Here is a 26,605-nt window from a genome sequence, read left to right on the forward strand (position 1 = left end):
AACAGATGGAAGAACTGAAAAAGGGACATTCTTAATATAATTCTTAGTATTTGTTCAACTGGAAAAATGAAAAGACACATTAGGCCTTTGTGTTCATATACAACTGCAGAAAGTATGAAAGAGGTTTGCACTGCAGTATTATGCTTCCCATGTAAGCCATCATTCTGTGGGCTTCTCTGCTGCACCCCTGATTGCCCTGAAGGCTTCTTTGATTTATTGGACCTTTGAAACTCATTGCAAACCACAGTAAATAAACTGAACTATAGTAAAAGTGAAAATACTCGTGGATTACTGGATATGTTTTATGGGTCCTATGCATGCACATTTTAGGGGGTCTATAGGCAATTTCTAAAACTATTTTAATATAGATTATTTTCTTAGAATTTAGACCAGAATTTAAAGCATATCTATAAGGGTTGGCCTAAGTCAATCTTTTTCATTTTATTTTAGTTTTCACTGCTGGAATGATAGCTTTTAGACTAAGTATTTCAATCACTAGAGGTATGCTGCATCAGGGGTTATTTAAGTGTTAGGCATCAGGTTTAGACCCCGTTCACACTGGGGCGACCTTACAGGCGACCTGGTCGCCTGACAGGTCGCCGTAGGTCGCCTGCCATAGAGAAGCTGTGGACCCGTTCTAATAGGAGCAACACAAGTCGCTCTGACTTAGAAAAAGGGTCCGGAGCTTCTTTGGGGCGACCTGGAGCGACCTGCATTGACTTCAATGATATGAAGTCCGTGCCGGCCACTCCGAGGTTGCGGTGCGAGCTGCGCATCGCGACCTGTGAGGTCGCCCCGGCTAGTAGCATCGCCCCAGTGTGAACGGGGTCTTATGGTTACATCGATTTTTATTTTCAAATGGTGGGCAACAATGTATTGTTTCAATTTTAATGGATAAATGTATTTTCAGTACAGTTTCCATCAAGTAACCAACCTCCTCTTCTGTACTTCCCTGAATCTTACACTTTGCTGTACCCTCTACTTATAGATCTTCAATGTACTTCACAAGCTGCCCCACACATGTGCAGTAGAATCCCTCAACTATTTGGACTTATGACAACAGCTTTTCCATTGATAATAATGGGGATTCCATTACAGTTGTGCAAAGCTTTTTGTATGCATTTACCAGTGGGTTTAAAAATGAAGATCTACAGGGAGCGGGGACATGTACATTAAGTTTAAGAGAGAGGGTGTTTTTTAAATGATAACTTTAATAAAGGTATATACAGTATATCCTTTAAGGGTAAAGTTCAATACTAACTTGGGGCCAGCTTGAGGGATATGTTTTTATGGTTTGTTTGAGGCTAGATGTTAATGGTGAGGTTATGAATGTCTGAGTAGAAAAGTAGAACCTGAGTAGGTTTGACTTTTTTTGTCTGAGTAGAACAAGGACTACAATTTATGCTGTCCACACATTAGGTAATGACAACTTTGTTGTAAGTGGTTGAACCTGATTCAAACTGGCTACCCTATGTCCAGAATTTTTTTTAACCATTGTTTAGCTGTTGAAAGCCAAACTCAGAGAAAGTTTGTGCCAGGAATGCAGTATTTCTATACTGAATATGTTCCTGTGTACTACTCAGCGTTATTCATCCCAAAACAACCATTCAGCCAAACTCATCTTTTTTTTTCCTAATATCCTGAAATACAGCATACAGTATAGTAAATATGCTTTCAAATTTCATATGTCCTGAGGGGTAATTTTGGATAATATGTGGATCAATGTTGCACAGGCATTTCCAATATCACAGATGCTTGCTGCATAGGGCATAAAGAAAGGTCACATTGTACATAAATGGGAACCATCTGTAAACACCATCATATGCGCAGTAAAAAATAGCTGGGCCATAGACTACAATCATTTAAATTAAATAAACTAGTTCTAATGCAGACAATTCCAGTTAAAAAAAAAAAAGCTTTAGTATGCAAATACATAGCTAATTAAGTAGTTAAGAACAAGTTCCTGAACTATAGTCCCATTAATTTTAGCTTATAGCTCCTACATGCAAGAATGAATTTCTTAAACAGGACCATGGTTCTGTGAGACTGGACATGTTTAATGTGAAGGAAGTTGGAGCAGACAGCATCATTAAACAAGCCCTGTTTAACCGACCAAGGCTTTGTTTATGATCAATTGTTCTTTCAATGTAAGTGGAATAGAAATGGTGTAGTAGGGAAGGCTACTTATTTGATATACAATTTTGTGCCCAATGGTCCTTTAACCCATCTGTCTTTTGCTTATCCTAAACAAATATGATGGTAATTTTGTAACTGTCTGCCTTAACTAATATGGCTACATTTATATGCATTCTTTGTAAATTGGCAGAATCATTGGCATATTGAGATAGCTGGGGCCTGCATTTAAAACTGCACTCCAAGCTAACAGCTAAATGCACAAATACACTCAGGCAGCTGTTGTACCTTCCAAAGGATTTGTATTTCTCTCCATCCAGTCCAGAGATTTTCCCATCTGTGCCACCCAACACAGCATTGTCTGGCAGGGAAGGAGAACTGATTTTATTCTGCTGCAGACAAGTATTATTTAGACACCTTGTCCCATCTTGTCTCTCCCCCAGCCTGTGAACTTGACAGTGAAAGGAGACTGATGAGCTCACGTTTTTGTCACTCTGCTTTCCCCTCCTATCAGCATGTTTGTCAAGATCAGGGGTCAGGCTCGAAGACCAGCTGCTATAGCAGTAGCGGAACTACCACCTACCAGCAAGATAGGTACACAGGCAGTCACCCTGGTGAATGACACGGGCTCACCTGAGGTGTGGAGTCTAAGTACTATCCTGTATTCCCCAGAGCTCCTGATGGTGGAGATAGATTTTGCTGTGAGTTAGTATCAGGTTGCGCTCCTCAGGGTTGCCTCACCAGGGGGTGAGCAAGCCAGGGTCCAGTAGTGGACAAGCAGGTAAGGATCAAACAGAAGCATAGTCGGTAAACAAGCCAAAAGGTCGGTAACAAGGAGTTGCAGTTTGCGATCAGGCAGAAGCGGAGTCGAGGAACAAGCCACGGGTCGATAACAAGTGTTAGAAAAATATAGACAGCAGCTGGCAAGAAAAGAGTGAGATACTGGCTGGAGAGAGCACAATAATCTGGCAAACAGGAAGTGCAAAGACATGGCTGTAATCAAGAAGTTCACGGAAAGAGCAAAGAGTTCAAGGTTCAAGACAGGATCATTCAAGCAATTGTCCCAAGAAATGCCCAGCATTCCAGGTAGCTCAACCAGAAGAGACATTGCCTGACACAGCAGAGGTTTCGGGTTCAAATTCAGGCCCTGACAATATTCCTTGTACTGCAGCACAACAGATCAGTTCCATATTTTTTGGTACTTAAGAGAGTTATATGGAGGAAGAGGCTTGAGGAAGGAAGAGGGAATTAAAAAAAACAGTGGTGTAGTGGTTAGCACTTTCACCTAGCAGCAAGAGGGTTGCTGGTTCAAATTCTAGCCACAACACTACCTGCCTGGCGTTTGCATGTTCTCCCTGTGCCTGCGTGGGTTTCCTCCGGGCACTCCGGTTTATTCCCACACTCCAAAGACATGCTGGTAATTTAATTGGATCCTGTATAAAAAAATAAAAAATTGTCCCTACTGTGTATGTATGTGAGTTAGGGACCTTAGATAGTAACCTCTTTGAGGGCAGGGACTGATGTGAATGTGCAATGTATATGTAAAGCACTGCGTAAATTGACAGCGCTATATAAGTACCTGAAATAAATAAATAAATATGGACCATCATGTCTGTGACATCTTGAGCTTCCATAAGCCAAACTGCAATTATTATTTTCAGAACATGTCTATGGATTTATAGCATCAGAGGGAAACATATTTTACTAAGCCCGCATTTTGTATCTTATGTTTCCTTGGACCAGCATGGGCAAGTACACAGTATATTTTTTTATTGCAGTAGGTTAGATATAAAGAGCATCAATGCTAGGCATGTTTCAGCCAGTCCTTAAATGAAGCCCACCAGCCATTTCAAGTGGCCATCCACCCAGGGCTTTTTTTTCAGCTGAAAAGAACTCTATTCTGCCACCGCCGACTCTCACCTTCCACTTCCTGCTCACCACTGTCACTTGTAAACACCAAAGCCTTCTGTGTTTACAAGGACAGCATGGCTCTCACAAATCCCTGCCTGCCCTTCATTCATGGCGGCGAGAAGTGAGATGCAGATACAGGTGCAATGTGGCATGGGGCATCACATGGTAAGCTTTACTGGGATCCCCATCTGTGCCCAGGTGCAAAGATTCCAACCAAAGATCCGACCAATGAAAGAGAGGCAGAGCCACCTAACACTTCCAGGAGGTACTAGAGCTGGGCCATGCAGGTGGGATGTGAGAAATCTTTTTTTTTTTATGGGGGGGGGGGTCTGAGGGCTGTGGAAGGAGATGTGTGCAGAGGTGGGGGGTAAAGGAAAGTGGTGCAGAGGTCAGGGGGGGAGGTAAAGGAGGAGGAGGTGGAAGTGAGATGTGGACAGCCTGTAAAAGGGAGCCTAAAACAGGGGGCAGAGAGCTGACTTTCCACACTGCAGAACTCAGTGAGGGGAGCTCTGATTGCTGATTGGGGGGAAGGGACATACCCCCTTCACACAGCACACAGGAACAAAGCTGAGTCTGTCAACCACAAGTTGTGTGCTGGAGCTCCCTCCCCTGTCACCTTTTTTCTCTTGGTGTCAGAAAAACTTGTTAGAAGTGTCTCATGCAGATAGCAGAGGAACAACAGATAGAAATTACACTTAGTGCTTTGGATTGGATTGAAGTACACACTATGGAGAGATATGCTTTGTTCATATTTCATCTCTGAGGTTTACAACCACTTTAAAAATCAGAGCAAGTTTGGATGGTGATCTATTTGGTTTTGTAGTTCTTTCACTTTGTGAAATGTTGCTGCCATGCATCACCTGCCTTGGTTCAGTCCTGATTTTGCACCAGCCAGGTAGTCTCAATTATGTCTTCCTATGGCAAATGTATTTTTATCATAAGATGCCACTGTAACCAAAAAATGATAATTCTGTGGACAGAAATGATTGTCTGTATGGTGTTTTATCAGGTCATCTCTCCAGTGTTAAACATTTCTACCTATCATGAATGTCTGCATGGTCTATAAACTCTGCACCTGCAAAACACATTACAGACTCTGTCTATGATGTCAGATACTTGTGTTTCCAGCAGTATTGTGCCAGGTGTGTAAGTTACGGTTGACCAAATATCTGATTGCCAATAGTGGTCACTGAGGTTCCCTGTTTTTCCACATGAGGACAAAACATGCTGGTTTGTAATTACAGATGCACACAAAGCTGTCGACTGAAGGTCAGTAAACACGGAACTGCATAGATAGGCGGTATTTCAGACTGTTTATTTTCAGGACATCCACAAACAAAGTAAAAAAATAAAATATATTTGTTCAGTGTATAACTTTTCCTTGTATTCCTTTTTTTTTAATCATCTATGACATTTTTCTTTGTTTGCAATGGATGTTTTATTTAATCCTTTTATTCAGCATTGTCATTTTTAGACTTTTTCATAAAATGCATCTGATACCATATCCTTATTGCTGAAATATCTTTCTCTAGTGTAAAATAGCCATTTACATTTTCCAGTAATTACTTTTGTTTTAGCTGTTAGGCTCAGTCAATGTTTTTAGAGGGATTGTTATTTGTTTTATGCTTGTACATTTATCAACTGCATACTCTTTTCAAATGATAAATACAAGATTTGCCAGTTCAAAGTGTATGCTTTCTGTATAAAACTGGATATACATCTCACTAATCTATTTTTACTGCCCATTGATTTATTTGTAATGTGTAATAAAAGTGATATAGGCTGATTTAAAATGTCAAAATATATATTATTAAATATGAAAAAAAAAACGACTGTAGAAAGTCTGAGCACTGTAGTCTGAGTCTGAGCATAGTTCTCCACTGCTATAAATCAAATGACATAAAGTCTCAATTTTAGGGAAGTAAAAAATGAAGTATTCTACTAAAAGGTGCACATTTGACTACTTGCTTATGCAGTCTGCCTAAAGTCAAACTCCATGCTCAGCCATCTGGCCTCTGTGCTCCCCTCTCCTCCCCAGACTGTATGTATTGAATTTTTTATATTTACTTTTTTGGAAGTTTTCAGGCCAGTGACTTGACATGCTAAATACCTTTCTTCTTCTTCTTTTGATGTTCTCCTGAGGGTAGGTGGCCCTATATCACCTTAACCACTTAAGCCCCGGAGGATTTGGCTGCTAAAAGACCAGGGGGTATTTTGCGATTCGGCACTGCGTGATTTTAACGGACAATTGCGCGGTCGTGCGACGCTGTACCTAAACGAATTTGACGTCCTTTTTTTCCCACAAACAGAGCTTTCTTTTGGTGGTATTTGATCACCTGTGCGATTTTTTGATCATGCGCTATAAACAAAAAAAGAGCGTAAATTTTGCAAAAATAACAATATTTTTCACATTGTTTTATATGAAATTCCCCCAAAAAAAAAGTAAAAATCAAAATTTTTTAACATTTTCGGCCAATTTGTTTTATGCTACATATGTTTGGTAAAAAAAATTGCAAAAAGCGTATTTTGATTGGTTTGCGCAAAAGTTATCGCGTTTACTAACAAAGGGAAAGATTTTTGTCATTTTTTTTTTTTTTTTAACGCGTAATGGCGGCAATCTGCGATTTTTTTTTGCGGTACTGCGACATTGCGGCGGACAGATCGGACCCCTGACTGACATTTTTGACACTTTTGGTGTTACCAGTGACATTTCTACAGTAATCAGTGCTATATATATGCACTGTTACTGTAAAATTACACTGGCAGTGAAGGGGTTTACTTTATTTGAGAGGGAGGGGCTGCGTGTGTCCCTAGGGGCGTGATTCTAACTGTGATTGGCTGTGGCTTGAGGTGTAGGGACACTGATCAACGGTCCTACATAGTAGAACCGTATGATCAGTGTCTCTACACAGGGAGAACTGACAGGCAGCTTGTTTACACAAGCTGCCTGCCTTTCTCCCTCTCCCCCGACGATCGCAGAGTGACCGGCGGACATCGGGTCCGCCGGTCACGCGCGCGGGGGGCCCGTGACCGCGCGGGAGCGCGCCGCCGGCGGCGCACGCTCGCTCCCCAGACCCTCCCAGGCTAGTGACGTTTGTATACGTCACTTTGCCTGTGAGGGGCTGACCGCCGCAGTATTTTTACTTGCGGCGGTCGGCAAGTGGTTAAGTATAGTGCTGATGTGATGAGATCAGCACTTTTCTGTGTATCCTTGTGATGTGATTAAACCCAATCAAAAGGCCAGCCCATGATGCTCTGCAATCACAATATCTCCTCAGTACCCCAGTTTAGTGAGCCTGGGCACCATTTACCCAGAACACTGAAGACAACTTATGGCAACAAGGAAGTTCTGCAGAAATAGCTCAAGATTAAAAGTGAATATTGCAACCTGAACTGTTTTTTTTTTCTTTCTAACGCCTCCTAGGGGTTTATTTTATTTTAACATTTGTTAAGAGATGGACTTGAAATGAAAACCTCTTCTTCCCAACAATTACCTTAACTAAAAGCAAAGCTGTGTAGTAAGCACCATAAGTTACCTGAGTGCCATCAGAGCCTTTGGGAGACCATATATAAATACCAGCTTTCTGAATGTCAGTATTCGCATAGACTTAGAGCAATGCCCTGCCCTGCCCTACACAAAACACTGTTCCATCCCAGTAGAAATAACATTATACCTGCTGCACAGCCTTGCTTTTATGTTAGAATATCATGGAGAGGAACAGTGGAACTGTACCCATAACAACTTGATAAAAAATGATGTTCTTTAGCAAGAATAATAAATTACACATTAATATCCATGCTACACAAATTAGTGTGTACTGTAAATTGCCTCCAGCATTGCTCCTGTTTCTTCTTGCTGAAGGCTGCCATTTTGCTGAGGTTCAGCGCCCCTGAGCAGAAGTAAATCATAAAGTGGAACTAAACCTGTCAGTTTCAAAAACAGTTACATTCCTGGAATGCCGGGATTGCTAGCTATCACATTTGCTTGTGTCAACCAAACTGTCAACCAATAAATGGCTGGTGATATAAAAGTAAAGGGCTGTGCTATTCTGTCATATTGGATGAATATAAAGAAAATAAATAAATATAAATAGATAAAAATAAATATGACAAAATACCAAAGTGTTATATCTTCAACTAAACACTGTGATATATCATCCAATGACAAATAAATGATGGATAAAAACTAAATTGACAAAGGTGAATACAAACAGATGTATTACCTGGATCTTCAATCAAAGAGAAAAATTAGTACGCTGAAATCCAATGAAACTAATTGTGCAAAGTAAAAATAGCAGATTTTGCCTAAATCCTTGAACGGTGCAAAGTATAATACTCAATGAATAGTGTATTTGGAGTAAAACAAAAGAGGCTGCTTAAGTGAAGGGTAATGGCAATATAAACAGAAAAAACGTCTTCACAGTTAGGTAAATAAATCTCTATCTGATGGATAGCCGCACAAGGCTCAGCTCTATTTTAACAGTAATGAGTCTCTATCCAATGGGAAGCCTCACTATACAGGGGATGGAAGGAAGTAAAGATAATAGGTGGCTGATGAGATATGGACACATGATCCATGGTAAATCTGGCTGTGCTTAATTCTTACCTCACAGCTGTAAGGTAACAGCATAAAAAACCCAGCAAGATGACAGGTCCGTGGCATCTGCATCCTTCTAGTAGCACCAAATGAGTTCCTGGGGGTCACAGCAGTAGCTGGTAAGTGCCGGTGTTCACTTCTATTCCGGCATATGTGGATAGCCCTAAGGGGATCTCTCGCAGGGAATTGTTCATTTTTATCCTTTTTTCTGTTTTCCTTACTATTGGAATTGAATGCCTTGTGACATGCTATCTACTGTATACGCAAGAGTGTGATTGTCACCCTCCAACCTCTTTTGCTTGATATTTGCTTTTCTTTGTTTGTTTTGAGCATCTTATCCTATTTTAGGCACTTTAAGTGCCGATTCACACAGTGCGCATCCACTGTGGGTTCCCGCACCGCACCCAACTTGCAGACCGTTCACCTTGCCATATGCGAACCCCTGGGAGTATCAATACAAAGTTAGTTACACCCCCAGATTAGTTTGCATATCGCAGTGGGAACTGTCAATTCGGATAGGAATGGGATTGCATAGGTGTGAACACCCATGCAAACCGATTCTGGTGTGGACCAAAAAAAGGGTCCTGCATGACTTTGGTCCGAATGCGATGCCAATTCAGCCATATAATCTGTATGGCTATATTCGCATAACACAGACATCGCATTTGATTTGTGGTGTGAATCACATGCCATGTCTGACATCGCTATAGTGTGAACCGGCACTTAGTCCTGATGTTACTATTTTAACATATCCTGCTTTTAGAGATATTGTTGCAACTTGGCAGAAACCTGATGGCCATGGGACTGCTGTGCATTCTGCAGGCTGGCTGTTTTGTTTACAACGTGTTTGAAAGCAACAGCATACCTCATTGCTTAGTAACTTTCTTTAAGCAGTGCATGAAGTTAGTCTGCCATTTTTAGGTATAGATTGGTGTTTAGATTGGAGTGTGACTTGTGCATAGGTATGTTTTCATTATCATTTTGTTTGCTGACATATTGTTCATGTTGGTTACATAATCATTTTTTTTACACTTTGCAATACTGTGATGTAGATCACTGGTTTGTCACAGATCATCAGCAAAGCTGCTGCTGATTTCTCACTTGTATTCCCAAAGCAAGAAAGCTGGTACTTCTAATCACACAGCTCAAAAATTCAAAGCTCTGCTGTTACCTGTTTTCCCACAAATGTGTTCTAAGACTGGAAACTACAGATGTTGTCATGTTTGGCTTGCTGTTTCATTCAGATGCACACCCAGTTCCAGCCCACACTTGTCCATCTACAGTACCTTTCCATTTAAGATGGGATAATTTCCTCAGGCATTGCCTGGGCAATAGGCTATTTTGCTAGCAGCAGGCCACTGTTCCAGTGTTTCAGAGTTTTCCTCAGTTTCCATGTGATCATAAGCCTCCGAGTGAACCTGTGTTTATGAGTGACCCTGAGTTCCAGCAATCTATGCATCTTTGAACCTCCAGGGGCTCTTTTTATCCTAAGCTGTCATGTGACCCCACTGTCTCCAGTGAATCCTGCATTCCTGTAACTTCAGTACAGTCTTGCTCCGGTTTCTCTACTGCACTCCAAATTGTAACCTGCTTTTTGTGTCCCAAGTGTACTCCAGCTTGTACCCTGGGTACCTGCAACCCGATGCACTACAGCCTTCTTTCTGCCCCAGTGACTGTGCATTTCAGCTTGCATTTCTGTTACCCCAAGTTCCCTGTGCATCCATGCTGTATCCAGTATTTCTGCTTCAGTGTGTTCCCTGTTCAATCCAACCACATCCAGCATTCATACTCCAGTGTGTTTCCTGTGCACTCTAGTCACATCCAGTATACTTTCATCTCTGTTACCCTTGTGTTTGTAGTGTCTTCAGTATGCTGACTCCTAAAATCCACTGAGATTCCTGTGCACCACCGTGGTAAGTTCTAGCACCCCAGTCCCCCTAGAAACCTTTAAACTCCTGCCTTTCTGTGAGTTCAGCACCCCAGTGCTGCAAGAGAAGTATGTACTCTTGCTTTCCTATAGTTCTTACACATCAGTTCTTCTAGATACCCTTGGACTCCAGACACTCTGAGTGGCCAGCATTCCTGTGCTTTCCTAGACTCTAGACACTAGGGCTATACATTGGCCTGCATAGGTGGGCTTGAAGGCCACAATTTGGAAGCTGTTTTGCAGCAAAATCCAGCACTCAGGCGATGACCAGGTGTTCCCTAGACTCTGTGACTTAGACATGTAGCCACCTAACATGCACACTGCTGCATAACATAGTGGATCCAAAATCCCTGGCCGTACAAGACATGGTTATGATTATGTAACATAATAGGTAATCAGCTGCATAAGCATAACTTACAGTTTACTAAACAGGTGCAAATTTTGAAGCATTATTGCAAAACAGGTTTAGGATAGCAAAGAGCAAGAGAACAAAATAGATTATGAAATCTAAACTTCTCACAGACTCTATAGCAACAGAGAGTTTAGCTTAGAACAGCCTTTTTCAACCAGGGAGCCCAGGCACCCTGGGGTGCCTTGAGGTTTATTTCGGGTGGCTTGGTAAAATGCCTAAAAATTGATGAAGTGTATGAAGCCTGCTTTTTAGTTACACAAAGCCACGGGTTTTCACAGACTTTCTAGACACTGGCATCCTAATAACCAATGACGTCATCAGTTTATAAGGAGGGTGTCTGTCGCCTCCACAGCATCCTTCTTTGACCCTCCCCTGCCCCTCTTCCTCAGCACTGGGGTCACATTAGCTGACAGATGGAGAGAAATTGAGGGAAAAGAGAAACCTCTATGACCTTGATCAATAAAACACATTGTGCAAAGTTTCTAGAATTCTGTATCGCTCAATAATACATGGAAAGTGTGCAGAGAAATAAAAGGTGAGGCCCAAAGATCACTAAAGAGTCTTCAGTTGAATTGAAAATAGAAGGTTATTTTGGCACATCTTCTATAGAATATGGTGAACAGAGATATTTTAAAATGTGTGGTGTTTGAGATAAAAGATTTTTCAGCTGAACAACTTTAAACAGAGAAGTATGAGCTTTTGTGCACATAGGAAGCTGTAACCAGCCAGTTCAAAGATATGTGGTTAGCCAAACAAGAAAGCAGCAGAGGGAATTTGAAATGAGGTTGGCAGCAGCTTTCTGACGCTTGGCAGAATTTGGAAAGCACAACGGTTGATTTCTTTAAATGTAATACTCTTCTATTCTCTAAGTGTAAAATAGGAGATTGTAAAAAAAAAAAAAGGAAAAAGGGAAAAGAAAAAAACAAAACAAAACAAACAACAGCAACATTATTAAACCAAGTATAGGAAAACTAGTTTACATGTAAATGGCTTTTTATTTTAATGTTCAAAAACATCTTTTTTTCATTTTTATTTTTTATGTCATGTTTTTGTAATTTGTGTAAACTATCTTTTTCAACTAAACAAAATGTTTTAGAAGAATTTAAGTCCACTTCCATGCAGTTATGTAAACAATAGGATTCTGGAAACAATATGAGTATAAATACTCACGTGATCGCGCCAAGATATTATTATATATAATTAAATATTATGTATTAAATCGTGAAACAAATTTTAAAACAAAAGATTTGAGCTGCTAGTCAAAAACAACAGTGGGTTGTGATATATGTAGTAATAGGAGACAGCGCTCAAAAAATAATTACTAAGTAATGAATAATAATCAATTATAAGAAAAAATTATAAAAATTATTCCTTCTCATATTAAAAAATCAATAAACCATAAATAAATCTAAAAGTGCTTAAACTGTAAAGTGACTGTGCCTTCAATAACAGATAGGATACATAAATGATCGTTATCCTTTTAAATAAGTGCCAAGTGCAAGAAAACAACAACACAGTCTTTAGTGATGGGGTATTTTAAAGTGCTTGGTGCTCAGTGAGATCAAATGTCCACATGCAGACAAAGGAGGGGAATCCGTCACCGGGTTTTCAGCCCACTTACCAGACGATCCCTTGGGGTCTAGCGTGGGTAAATGGTCCCTTTATAATTGCCAATGTTCCTATGTGGGCTTGTATCTTAGGGATGTATATCCAGGGATCTGACCCGCTGGTTTGGAAGGGGCTGTATGGATATCCTCTATATACCCGTTGATGCTTTTGTGGTCTCAGTAAGCCGCAAAAAAAATATAGGGAAGCTCATAGTGTAGTATGCATAAACGTATGTCCCTTCCGCCTTTTGGAAAGCAGCCGGAACGCAAACCGGCTCCAACGCTGTTCTATGTACCAGCTGGCAATATTGTTTCCAACATGTAAGTGACTACTATGTTTGATTAAAATACGTTTATGCATACTACTACTACTACTACTATGAGCTTCCCTATATGTTTTTTTGCGGCTTACTGAGACCACCACAGCATCAGCGAGTATATAGAATTGCCTAGAGTATACCTTCCCCTCCCCAAAATACATACAAGACCATTTCTGGTTAGGATTTTAGGGAGGTACACCATAAAAAAAAAAAAAAATGTGTGAGGTCCCCTAGGAAATCATACTCGATCTTTAATCCAAGCAGCATGCAAAGGAAGGGGGTAAGCAAGCACCTCCCCAAACCATTTTAGGAACATGCCCTAAACATGGGGGGCCACCTTCCCAGGGATGAACCTCCCTGGCAAAGCATCTTGTCCCTATATTGATGAGGACAAGCGCCTCATCCCCACAACCCTGGCCAATGGCTGTGGGGGTCTGTGGCTGGAGGGCTCTTTGGAATCTGGAAGCCCCCTTTAATAATAATAATGCCCCCCATATGAATGAGTACTGGCACATAGTACCCCTACTCATTCACAGAAAAACAGTTGTTACCTAGAAATAAAGACACCCAAATGTTTGACAAGTCCAAACCCCCACAAAATGTCCCTTGTTGTAAATCATCAATCACAATGCCCACAACCATTGACTCACAAGACAAAAAAAGTTGGCATACATGTCCGATCCTGACAGTACACAACGCTGTCATCAGCCTTTATAAGGGGAGGGAATAGTGGTGATATCATTGACCAAATATGGCCACGGTCAATGTCATCATCGTGGTCAAAGCCATTGCACTAATATGGCCAATGGCCATATTTGGGCAGTGATGTCACTGCGATCACCAACCCTTTGCTTAAAAGAGACCGGGATTCCTTGTGACATCAGTGGTTCCTAGGAAACAGTTACAGTAGGAAGCTGTCATACAGTATATAGAAAGGGTAGAACCACCTCTATATATGATGCATGGTGCCCACCAAACAAGGAAAAATGGGCTAAAGTTCAGTCATTCATACGAAAATGTCTGTAAGAAGTAATTTTTTTTTGTGAAAAAGCCTTTCCATATGTGGAATGTAAACCTCTATTCCTCTACACACAAAGCGTGCTCCCCTGTCATTTGCAATGACCTTTTAATTCAAAAATTTGCACCAAGTTCACTATATGGACCATTTATGTATTTATACAGAGAAGAGATATAATACTTGCCCATCCGTCACTCGTTTCTCAGACTTTCTATCTACTAAGCAGCTACACAGACTAAAGAATCTATAGTAATAAACACACTTCAAGAAATGTTGGATGGGGGGCATGACTGGGATGTGAGCAGGAAGGTCGTATAGGCTGTGAGCTCCGAGACATCCATTACTTCCTCCTGTGGTGAGCTGGATCCCTTCACCCGAGACACTGCCACTTGTTGCCCAAACGGTCAGGAGTTTGGTGGACAGCTCATGATGTCCTCCAGGGGCCGCGGGAAGCTGGTAAAAGCTCTGAAAACACAGATCTCTTCTAAGGGACGGGGCTCTGGTCCGGCCACCGCCATCTTACTTCCTGTGGACAGCTCAACAGGTGGTCCCCTGCCTCACCCATGGCGAATGCGGGTGAGTCACCAATCTCATCTACCCCTGCCTCACCTGCAAGAATGGATCGAGATCAGGAGGCCATCACCAAGCCAATCCTGGCAGCTATAGAAGGGTGCAAAACAGCACTTATGCTACGTATAGAACAGCTAGCCTCAGAATGCACTCTGATTAGACATGATATGGTAAAATTTAGAGGGAGGCTCACAGAGGCGGAGGACCCTGTAGGTGCTGTAGAAGATCTGCAGGGCTCCCAATCTCACCAATTAGCTGAACTACAGTCGCAGGTGGCATCTTTGGTTAATAAGGTGGAGGATGCTGAAAACTGCCAGCGGGACAACAATGTCAGTGTGGTGGGCCTTCCAGAGGGAGCTGAGGGCCCTAAACCTGCAATATTTTCGACGGCTTTCTTTAAGAAGCTTCTGGATATGCCCAAGATGCCACCCACTTATGTCGTGGAGAGGGCACACCAAATACCGACTGGCGCACGTCTTCCCGGAGCCCCTCCGGGTCCCTTTCTGGTGTGACTCCTGAACTTCAGGGACTGGGACATGATTCTTGCAGAGGCTAGAAAACGACAGGAGCTTCCCTATGAAAACACCAAGATTATGCTTTTCCTGGATTTCGAGAAGATGGTCCTTCACGGAAGTGTGACGCCACCTGAGGGAGAAAAACATTGGTTACAGTATGCTTTGTCTGAGCAGGCTTCAGGTCCCTTATCGTGGGGTGTTCAAGTTCTTCGATACCCCGCTAGAAGTTAGTGATTGGCTGGACACCCTGTGAGTATGTACCATCTAGGGGCTGCTTATATGAGCCCCTCGGGATGCTATCTGCAGGAGCTTTCTAATTGTTCAGAAGGGTTCATTCATTTTTTATGTTTAGGATGACTTTCTTTCGGACGAATTGCTTCCACCGTGAACACATATTTTGCAAGAGGCAAATACTTTCTGTGTTTGGATATTCGCTGTGGGACAGACATTCGTTCATCTTATGAGGGCTGGGATTTTCTGGGAAGGGATGCACAGACTCATTATGTCACACACTGAGGACTGTATTCTTTTAACTCCTGTATTGGGATCAATGTTCACAAGACACATGGAATTCCTGGAGCACAGCCCTTCTAGTTAAACAGTTTAGGAATCTCACTGTCTTAGGCATGGTTACGCTTCCTTTTTATGGTTTGGTTCAGGGATCAGGCTGTGTGCATAGTTTGCCACATAGCTAGTTTGTTGCTACACAACAGCAGGGAACTTTTGTTTTTATGGACTGTTCTTGAACTCTCAGTGCAATACCCTTCCTACCTTTCTTTTTCAATCTTGGATTATACACATAGGGTGACTCTCCTGTGGAGTCTCAAGATTTGAATCATCTCCTGTGTTAATGCTTATATTTATATTTGCTTTATCATGTCGGTTAATAATCTGCAGCTAGTCTCCTGGAATGTCAGGGGGTTAAATGACAAATTTAAAAGGGCTCAAGTGTTCCAATATATAAAAAACCTATTAGGCCTCATGTGATATTCTTCCAGGAGACGCATGTGGATGGTGGAAGGGCCTTGGCCCTCCATTGCCCTTGGTTGAAAAAGGTGCTGCATGCTTCTTATTCAACTTATGCCAGGATTGTCTCGATATTAATTAGTAAAATGGTTCCCTGCACTATACACCAAATTGTTACGGGCCGTTTTATAACAGTGGTAGCAGATTTATTTACTTTCAAAATGGTACTGGTGAATGTTTACGTTCCTCCGCCATTTCAGGTACAAGTGTTATATGAGATGGCGGGTAAATTGGCTCCATTCATGCACCTCCCCCTTATTCTGGCTGGGGACTTTAATGCCATTCTTGATGCTAAGCTGGACACCTCTAACCCTTCCTGCTCTGCATCCTCTGAGCTCTCTGCGTGGGCGGATTCAGTATCCCTAACAGAGCTGTGGAGATGGAAGCACCCGGAGGGAGTTAGCTTCTCGCATCTGTCTAAAACACATAGAACCTCCTCCTGGATTGATCTGGCATTCGCCAATCCTCCAATGCTTCAAGTAGTTAGGACATATTTATCCAGAGGAATTTCAGATCATACCCCTCTCTCAGTGATTATGGAATTCCCCTCACGGGCATGGGGGGGGATGCATGGAGGTTGAGCCCTGGTTGGCTTGAGGAGAGCGTGGTGTCTCAGGTCACCCCTGTATTTAACTCATATTGGGAGTATAACGTCTCCTCGGCGACTCCTCCGGTGGTCTGGGATGCCTTCAAGGCTTATAAATGAGAGGACATTATATTTCAGCTATTAAGGCGGCTAGGCGGGATCATGGTACTACTTTATGTTGGCTGCAGGAGGAGCGGAGCTGTGAGCTTGCTCATGCTGTTACTCCCACCCCTGATACGTATGCTAAGCTATAGGAGGCTAGGAGGCAATTGGCCTTGCACCTTGCGGAGCTGACCCAGACATCATGACAGAGGGCAGAAATTCTTTTGAGCAGGGTAACAAGGATGGCAAGCTGTTTGCCATGCTGGTGGCAGATCAGCGGGTACAAACAAATATTCCATGCAAACATACTCCCGCTGGGGAGCTCTCCTCAGACCCGGAAATTATTTTTGACACTTTTCTTACATACTATAAAAATCTCTATGCCCCTATTTCCAAGTACAGCGAGGCAGAATTGGAGAGGTTACTCTCGGATCTCCCTATTCCTATTCTTCTGGAGAGTGAAGTTGAGAGCATGGATAGGGATTTCACCTTAGAAAAAATTGAATCAGCTATAAGATCTTTCCCCCCACATAAGTCCCGCTGGACCTGACGGTTTTCCGGCTGAGTGGTATAGAACACATACCAGGGCCCTGGGACCACACCTACAGGCTCTGTATAAATACTGTATTAAACATAATGTACTTCCAGATCCCTTATCAGAAGCGCATGTGATGCCAAAACCGGGTAAAGATTTACTAGATTGTACCTCGTATAGGCTGATCGCTCTGCTCAATCAGGATTTAAAAATCCTTACTAAAATTCTGGCTGCCAGAGTATCACAAGTCATTACTGCACTAGTAGATATAGATCAAACAGGGTTCATCCCGAGACAATCCACAGATACCAACCTTAGAAGGTTATTTACCCATTTGCAAGTCACATATGAGAATGCGGGGGGCTCGAGTTGTGGTCTCTCTGGACATGGAGAAGGCCTTTGACTTGGTGGACTGGGGCTATATGACCCTGGTGTTGGGTCATATGGGCTTTGGTGCCTGTTTTTTGGCCTGGCTCTCATTATTATATAGGTGCCCTAAACCATCACTGAAGATAGGAATTGGGCTTTCGGCCCCGTTCACCATAGGGAGGGGGATGCGTCAAGGGTGCCCACTCTCACCCTTTTTATTCGCCCTAATGATGGAGCCGATAGTGGTTGCTCTGCGGAGATCCACTGCGGTAAGGGCCCTGTTGGTGGGAGGAATCAGGGAATGCACAGCCTTATATGCAGATCACCTTCTAGTATTCCTGCAGGTGGTCTTTGAGATTTTTTCTAAATAATCACCAATACTTGCCTATTGACAGTGGAGCTAGGGTGCTTGTGGCCCCTGATGTGCCCATTCCTTGGGTAGACCAAATCAAATACCTTGGGGTTGTAATCTCATCCAAGGTGTTGGATTTTCGAGCCCTAAACCTTCATCCCTTAATTCCAGCATTTAAGAGAAGTTTGGAGGCTTGGAAACATTTACCCCTGTCATTACTTAATTAAATTGAAGCTGCTAGTGTAAGAAATGGACTTTAAAAGAAAGGCCACATACAGCGCTTGCTAGCTGTAATTTAAATAAATTATATATACGGAGATTCCCAATAATGATAAACCAATTGCATGAATGACTCAATAAAATGAATTAATAAAATATGAATTCCACAGTAAAATCAATAATAAGTGAAAGGTGATTTGTGCTCAAATTATATCCCTTTGTGCATGAGTGGCTGGGACATAAATTAATATATATATAAAACAATGAATAATTGCATTCTGTGGTATACGTAATAATACAATTCAAAAGAATAGAACAGTCCAATATAGGGTAGGGACTTTGTGCTCAAAAATTATAGTCCTAGTGAGAGTGGTTCTTCACAATAGGAAGGTGCAAATGCTGTGACTTGATTAACTACGGTGTCTATCACTTCTCCCAAATGAATGAAAGAATTGGATTATTAAATCATTTTATTGAGTCATTCATGCAATTGGTTTATCATTATTGGGAATCTCCATATATATAATTTATTTAAATTACAGCTAGCAAGCGCTGTATGTGGCCTTTCTTTTAAAGTCCATTTTTTACACTATATCCTTTTTTATACAGCAGCTGCTTTTATTTCCATTTAATAGTATTTTATCTTATTTATTTATTTATATATCCACCTGGAACCCCATCTCTGGCGCGTGGTATATACTTTGTGTATATTTTTTTCACAAAATGAATCTTCTACCCATTATATTGTACTTTCTATGAATGTGGCCAGTGTGGATCCCTAGCTCATATTTTAAAAGGATTGAGGGTTTGTTTAGCTCCTTTTTGTGGTCCTCCTCACACCCTAGATTGGAAATACGAAGTATTTTTTGGCAAGTTAGATGATATATGCTCGCAGATGGTTGATCAGGGATGATGGAGATGTATCATCTACTTTTTCGAGAACACCCAGAGCAATCGAGCGCTGACAGGCTCCACGAAGGTCACAATTAAGGCGTGGGACAGGGTACAGAACATCATGAAACCAGAGGGTAGTGGGCACTCTCAAGCCATACCGATTTGGTTCAACCACAGTCTGCCCCATTTTGCTACTATACCAGATCCTGGTGTCTGGGCAAAGAGAGGAAGTAGACAGCTAAAAGACATTGCGGGAGGAGGGCAGTTGCTTACCTCTGATAAGCTAAGTCCAAATTCCAATTACATAATTGGTACTTTTTCCGTTACCTACAGCTGCCGCCACTCCTTCCTATCCCAATTTGGTGGCACCTCATTGCAAATCCAATCCTCCGAATTGGAGCAGCTGTTGGCTTCGGAACAACTTCCTAAGAAGCTGTCTACAGTATATAAGGAATTATTCACAACACATACAAAGTCAACAAATGTAAGGCGTCGTGATGAGCCGAACACTCCCCTAGTTCGGTTTGCACCAGAACACCGCGAACAGGGGAAAAGTTTGTTAGAACATGCAAACTTCATTAAAGTCTATAGGAATCGAACATGAAAAATAAAAAGTGCTAATTTTGAAGGCTTAAATGCAAGTTATTGTCCAAAAAATGTGTATGGGGGAGGCCTCGGTACTGCCCTGGGGGATATGTACCAATGCAAACATTTTTTAAAAAACAATAGTTTTTACAGGAGCAGTGATTTTAACCTCCCTGACGGTATGATTATATCAGATTTTAGGTGCTGAAAGCGGTACCATTATTTTGCACGTAATTCTTAAGGACAAGCAGCCCAAACCAACTATTTACATATGATTTTTTTTTTTTTACTGTGCGTTCTTCTTTATAACATCTCGGGTAAGATAACGTTTCAAACACAAAATCATAAATTATAATATAATAAATAACTATAAATAATAACAACCAATAATATAATAATAATAATACTTTTTATTCAATAATTTGTAGTAAATAACATAATCAAAAACACTGACATTTTTTTTGGCCAAACAAGGATGCAATATTAGTAGTCATATTGCTTCAGTAAACGTCCCGCATATGGAAAATGTTAAAACAGGGTACAGCACAAAGTCAGACGTCACAATCAGGACAATAGTACCGCATTTCTTTACGGATTTTCCTTCCAGTGTCGTCATGTTTAGAGCAGCAAACCACACACATCCTTGTGGGTGCAGACTTCTTTTCCGTTGATGGAATGTGGTCCATAAAGTGATGACCAGTCAGGCGTTCGGGGTTCACAACACCAGCAGCACGACGTCTGGATCCATTTACAGCCGTTGGTGTTTGGTGCCTGAGAAACATAAGTTCGGCAACTTTACAAACAAAGTCCGCATGAACCACAGGCCTGTCACTCTTTTTTTTTAGTAGAATGAATGCGTTCCAAAAACATTGTTCAAGAAGATGCCTGAATATTTTTTTGTAATATTTTTTTTGTTGTTTCCGCATTGCCAGATAAAAAGTCATGGCCTGGTCAGCTCTGTCCACACCTCCCATGGTGTTATTGTAATCCATCACCAGTTGTGGTTTCATTACGTCTTTTCCAGCTTTTGTGTGTACCATGACAGTAGAGGTGAATGGTACTTATTAGGCACACATCTTTTTTGTCACGCCATCTCAGTGCCATCATTTTGCCTTTCTGCCAGGCAACTATTTCTCTTGCCTTGAGCTTTTTATTGGCAAAGGTTGGCGGAATGTCACGCTGGTTAGCCCTAGCGGTCCCATATGCATCCGTCTTGTTGTGAAGAAGGAACTCATACAGTTCTGGAGATGTATAAAAATTGTCTGTGGTTACACAGTACCCCTGATTCAGCAATGGCTCAATCAACGTAAGAACCGAAGCGGTTGCCATTCCATAACTGCCGAATCTTTTGTTGAACTTGGTTCCTTTTCCGGTGCATAGGACTGAATTCCATATGTAACCACTGCTGGATTCACATAGCATGAATGATTTTATTCCAAATCGGGCTCTCTTTGACTGGCTAGTAATTTGTTCAGTGGTCCAATACCACTTCTGCAGGGGTTTTCCCACCACTCCCTGCAGAATAATTAGGCCGAGAAACTTCCATATGTCCTCTTTGGTCACTGATTACCACATTCTGCTCCTTGAAAACCTCCGATGCGCAGCAGCTTGTTGCTCCTGGTACCGATTTGTTTCCGTAACAATCTTTTCAATAACCTCATCAGTCAAAAAGAGTTGGAGGTATGCCAAGGGGTTGTCATCCTCAACATCCACTTTGATACCAGGTGCTCCAGTAAACGGGAACCTTGGGGGCACTACGTGCTCCATACCACAGTCAATCGAGCACATCGCTGGGCACAGTCGCAGGATCATCGCAGAAATCACTTTCTGTGTCTGATGACGAACTTCCCCACGAATCACTGTCACTGTTTTCCAGCAGGTCATATATCACTTTTGAGGTGGCGGTGAGCTTTTTTGATGCCATGGACGCCCTACAGTTTCCAGACACAAAGTACAGGAAAAATGCAGGAAGGGCACTGGAGAAAGCACTGGGGGGCAACCTAAGGTCAATTTATTTTATTTTAGTAATGTAATTCAATATGATTACAATATATCAGTGTGTTTGTGTTTTTAACTTTTTGAATTTGCCGCCGGTTCCACCCCCCCTGCGATGTGACGCTCGCAGGAGACGGAAGTCGAGGCTCACAGCATCAGGCGGAAGATCCGGCCACCGTATGCTGCAGGAATACATCGCGGGATCCCGGGGACAAGGTAAGTACCCTTTCTTTCAGGATGCTCCCTGGAGGTACCCCAAGTGTGGCTCGGGGTTACCGCTAATGGAACTGAAATTCCACCCCGAGCCACACTCAGGAATACCGCCAGGGAGGTTAACGATGCCTAAAGTGAAACAATAAAAATAAAAAAATTCCTTTAAATATTGTGCTTGGGGGTCCCCTTAATGTGCCTGTAAAGTGGCACATTTGTGCAATGTATGTAGCCTGCTGCAGCAATACTGACATTTCTAAAGGAAAAAATGTCATTTAAACTTGCTTGCAGCTGTAATGTATTGTAAAAAAACATGAAAAAAACGGCGTGGGGTCCCCCCAGTTAGGGACTGGTATGGATTTTAAGGGGTACCCCACCCAAAAAAAGAAAACAGCGTGGGGTCCCCCCCACAATCCATACCAGACCCTTATCCAAGCAAGCAGCCTGGATGGACAGGATAAGGTGGGGGACGAGTGAGCGACCCCCCTTCCTGAACCATACCAGGCCACTTGCCCTCGACATGGGGAGGGTGCTTTGGGGTGCCTCCCAAAGCACCTTGTCCCCATGTTGATGGGGACAAGGGTCTCTTCCCACCAACCCTGGGCTTTGGTCGGGGGGCTTATCTCAATCTGGAAGCCCCCTTTACAAGGGGGCCCCCAGATCCCTCCCCCTCATGTGAATGGATAGCAGGTACATCGTATCCCTACCCATTCACCAAAAAAGCGTACAAAAAAAAATAAAGACAAAAGCCAGTTTTTGACAAGTCCTTTATTTAAAAAAATAAATAAATAAATAAAAAATAGTGACCCATGATGTAAATCCATCATCAATCACGTCGCCCGCCGCACCCGAAAAATAGGGAAAAAAAAGAAGCTCTTGCCTCTTCAGACGCTTCCCGCGTAATGAGCTGTTTGAGTTTGACAGCTCTTTTTTTATGAATCTGACATCACGAGTACCCCATAATGCACTGCTCAGGTGTAGTGAATAAATTACTGATGTCATGTCATAAGTGGCGGTGCCACCGAGTGGTGTCCCCGCCCCTTTCCTATAAAAGGGCTGTCACAGCTCCCGCAGCTGATTACTCCAGAGGCCTCTGAAATGGCGGAAGCTTTTTTTTTTTTCTTTTTTTCACGTGTGGCGGCAGGGGCAATTTTCCCGCAAACGGCCCAATTTGTTTGTCTATTCAGTGAACACACGAACGCCTGATGTTCGAAGCTCATCCCTAGTAAGGAGCAGTGGATGGATGTCTATGATACCTGAGTTTCAGAGTGAGGATTGGGACGATATGTGGGATTACACTTTTAAATGTTTAGTGTCTTCCAGGGACCACATTATAAAATATAAGTTTCTTCATCAGATGCACTACACACCAGTCAGGATTGCCGGTATGTTCTGCGGATTGTTGGTGGTGTTGGCATTCTCCGGCGGACTTTGAGCATGTATTCTGGCAATGCCCATTCATACAGCAGTTCTGGCGAGGGGGGGGGGTGATTGGGACTCTTGAGAATATTGCAGCCTTGGGGGTGCGCTTAACCTTGACAGTGTGTTTACTTGGTTTAGTGAAGGAGCTGGCACCTCTCCGGGCACAAAGGTTTTTGTTATCTGTTACTTTGTTCTATGTGCTCAAGGCAATCCTTCTGCATTGGAGGAAGGCGGAAATGCCTTCATTGGTGTACTGGAAGACACTTATAAACAAGGTATTACCATTCAAAAAGGCAACATACTTGAACAGGAGATGCTATAAGAAGTTTCAAAAGATATGTCAGTGTTGGACTGTGAGCCCATCTACTCTTATCTGAGGTGGTAGTGATCCACCATGGGTGAGGGTGGGGGTCACCTTGGAGGGGTGATGTGGAGGTACCCTGATGTTTTTAAAAATGATGTCAAGCAGAAAGATGGTAATCAGGAGTGGGCAGGGGATGTTGACATGATGATATAGATGGGGGCCAATATGGGGGTGGCACTGCCATTTTGGAATTGTCCTGGATGGTTTTTTACATATGGTTGTATGTAATGTACTTTTGTGGGTATTGCACTGGGGTTGGGGGGAGGGGGTTGGGTTGGTGGGGATGTTTTAGTTGATAAATCACTTGTTTTTGTTGCACCTGCGGTGCAAATTGTAGTGTTTTTTTGTTTTTTGTCTTGTATGTTTTTTATAAATCAATAAAAAAATTATTTTTCAAAAAAAGAAGTGTTGGATGCCTGGTCCGCTGCTGCAAGCTGTAGCACTGTATCATTACAAGGGACAACATTGATTTAACAGTTAATAGGTGAACCCACAGCACATAGTGGAGGATCAGGTATCTGACACTCTCAGAAGTATGTCATATGAGAACAGGTAAGAATTATGACTTTCTTTTATTACTATTTTTTTTATGTAAAAGATTTGCTTTAAGAGCCGAATAACATACTTTCAAGTATAATGTACAATGTAACATAGGTGGCATTTCTGCATTTCCAACATGGCTCTTGAGATTTGGCCATTCCTGTTTAGGAATGTGTTTAAATAGAAATGTTCAAAAAAAAAATAGCACATATCTTTCCAGTATTTAATGGCTTTGAAACCGGTTCATCTCTCTTTTCTCATCCAAGATGGGGTACAATAATCCATTTTATTAGTGAGAACTTAGCAATGGTGAATAGTTAAAGTGCTTTTCATTTCACTGTAATTTCAGAATCAAATGTATTATTTATAAGAGCATAGTCATGGCTTAGTGGGGAACCTGTAGTGAATTCTTAGGAAATCTTCTAAAATATGTTTCTTCAAGGGACAGCCTAAATGAGATGCCAAATAATATCTTAAACATTGTGATTCCTTTTAATTATTGCATGTGGCAAATATATTTTGCAGAATATTTCTGTTCTTACAGAAAAAAAATTAAAACGTTTAAGATTACCTAATTAGTTTCCATTCCCCTGTCCCTGTTTGTGTATGAATTTGTATAACTGAATAAAGATCCATTCAGAGTATTACATTTTAGTGACATACTGTAAAATGTATTTCATTCCACAAAACTAAGTGTGGTACATTGCAGTGAAATTAATTTTAAATGACACCCCAATGCACCTAGCCAGCACACATTGACACAGTCGTTTTAGCAAACTTCAAAGCACAGATATGGCCTACTTGCACATTGTGGTCCACAACATTGAAACAAAATGGTGCATGTCCATTTGAGGTCAAAATGAATAGGATGCCCTAACAGTGCACTTCAAGGCATGAAAACGTGCATGTTAACATGGGTGCACAATGCATAATATGAATGAGCCATTTGGTGTATGTCTTAATATGTCTTTTTTTTTCTTATTCTAGTGTTCATACATACCACAATGTGGAAAAAATTATGAAGACTCAATGTCACTTGTTAATATCATCATGGAGAACTTTCGGAAACATCAAAAATTTTCATGTTTTTATGATCCAGAAGGAAATCAAAAGAATGTCATTTTAACCAAACTTTACAGCTCCAATGTATTATTTCATTCATTATTTTGGCCGACATGTATGATGATTGGAGGTATCGCCATTGTCGCCATGGTGAAGCTCACACAGTACCTCTCCCTTCTATGTGAAAGAATCCAAAGGGTCAACAGATAAAACCAGTTCTGGAGTTACTTTACAACAGAATACTGTTACTTTTATTTTCATTCTTCACCAAAGAACCTTAAGTTTGTAATGTGCCAGTCTGTTTATAAGTTCCTTAATCTATTCTTATAAGTAGAGCAATAATGCAAAATCTGTTCTTTATGCAAACAAGATGTCATATTTGGAGAAAGAAACTGTGGTAATTATTTTGTGTTCTTCGGTCTTTTATTTACAGTCAAAACAGGGCTCATTTAAGGGGAAATTATCTTGAAATTTTGAGTTTATAAAAGTCTTATAACATCCTAAAAAAAACAAATACATTTTGTGGTTTTGATTTTTTATTTTTGTTTCAGCCTGGGCATTTTTATGCTACAATTAGTATTAAATCGAAACTTTTCATTCATTGGCTTAAAATTTTCAAACCCTATTTTTAAAGGAATGAATGTTGGGTAGATAAAAAGGTAGATTGTAGACTTGGCAATTTATTGTTGTCGAAATAGGTAATCTTTAAACAATATTATTCATTAACTCGATCTTAGTAAATATTGATTTAAAAATGACTGCAAATTGAATCTCCAGTAAAAAATGTATAAATGAAATATTTGTGAGAAAATGCTTAAAGCTGAACTTCAATCACCTTCCAAAATAATCACTTGTGGGGTGCTACCTTTTCCACATATATTAAAAATCCAATGTTTGTTAAGTCTAAGGAGCATGTAATATAAGGAATTACTTACCCTAATATTTGAACCTGTAGGCCTTCCCATAAATTATGAGACCAGCCCCAAAAAGCCACACCTATTCTCTGGTCATGTTCCGACAACCCCACACCCAAAAACAACACATAGAATACTTGACCAGCATCCACTGCTGGTCCTGCATTGTATGTGATGATGTCACGAGCCTGGCTATATTCCTGAGGTGAAACAAGAGCAAATTATAATCCTAGCTGTTATGAGACCTAGGAAGAAGTATTATTCTGTATTAAATCCCCCTAGACTGAACAAATATTAGCTACGTTATATACCTGAGTGTGATTTTTCATTTGTAAGCTGACTGGAGTTCACTTTTGAAGTATATTAATAGAGTCGAGAAGGGTTAGAACATCTGTCAAATCTTTACTGCAGTCTATGAAA

General features: G+C 41.4%; 1 protein-coding gene across 3 annotated transcripts in view; it reads left to right on the forward strand.

Moving 5' to 3' along the window:
• The window catches only part of KCNMB2 (potassium calcium-activated channel subfamily M regulatory beta subunit 2), a 765,065-nt gene extending 739,212 nt beyond the window's left edge, over positions 1-25,853 (forward strand). For 2 of the 3 annotated variants that reach the window (XM_082252378.1, XM_082252379.1), the window contains one exon: positions 25,197-25,852. In XM_082252378.1, coding sequence (XP_082108504.1) covers positions 25,197-25,481 — 285 coding nt within the window. In that variant the 3' untranslated portion in view covers positions 25,482-25,852. Of the gene's footprint in view, positions 1-25,196 lie in introns of all 3 variants that reach the window. The other variant, XM_082252380.1, reaches the window with a different exon arrangement.
• The last annotated feature ends 752 nt before the right edge of the window (positions 25,854-26,605 follow it).

Source organism: Pelophylax lessonae, assembly GCF_965119305.1.
Source record: "Pelophylax lessonae genome assembly, chromosome: 3".
NCBI lineage: Eukaryota > Metazoa > Chordata > Amphibia > Anura > Ranidae > Pelophylax > Pelophylax lessonae.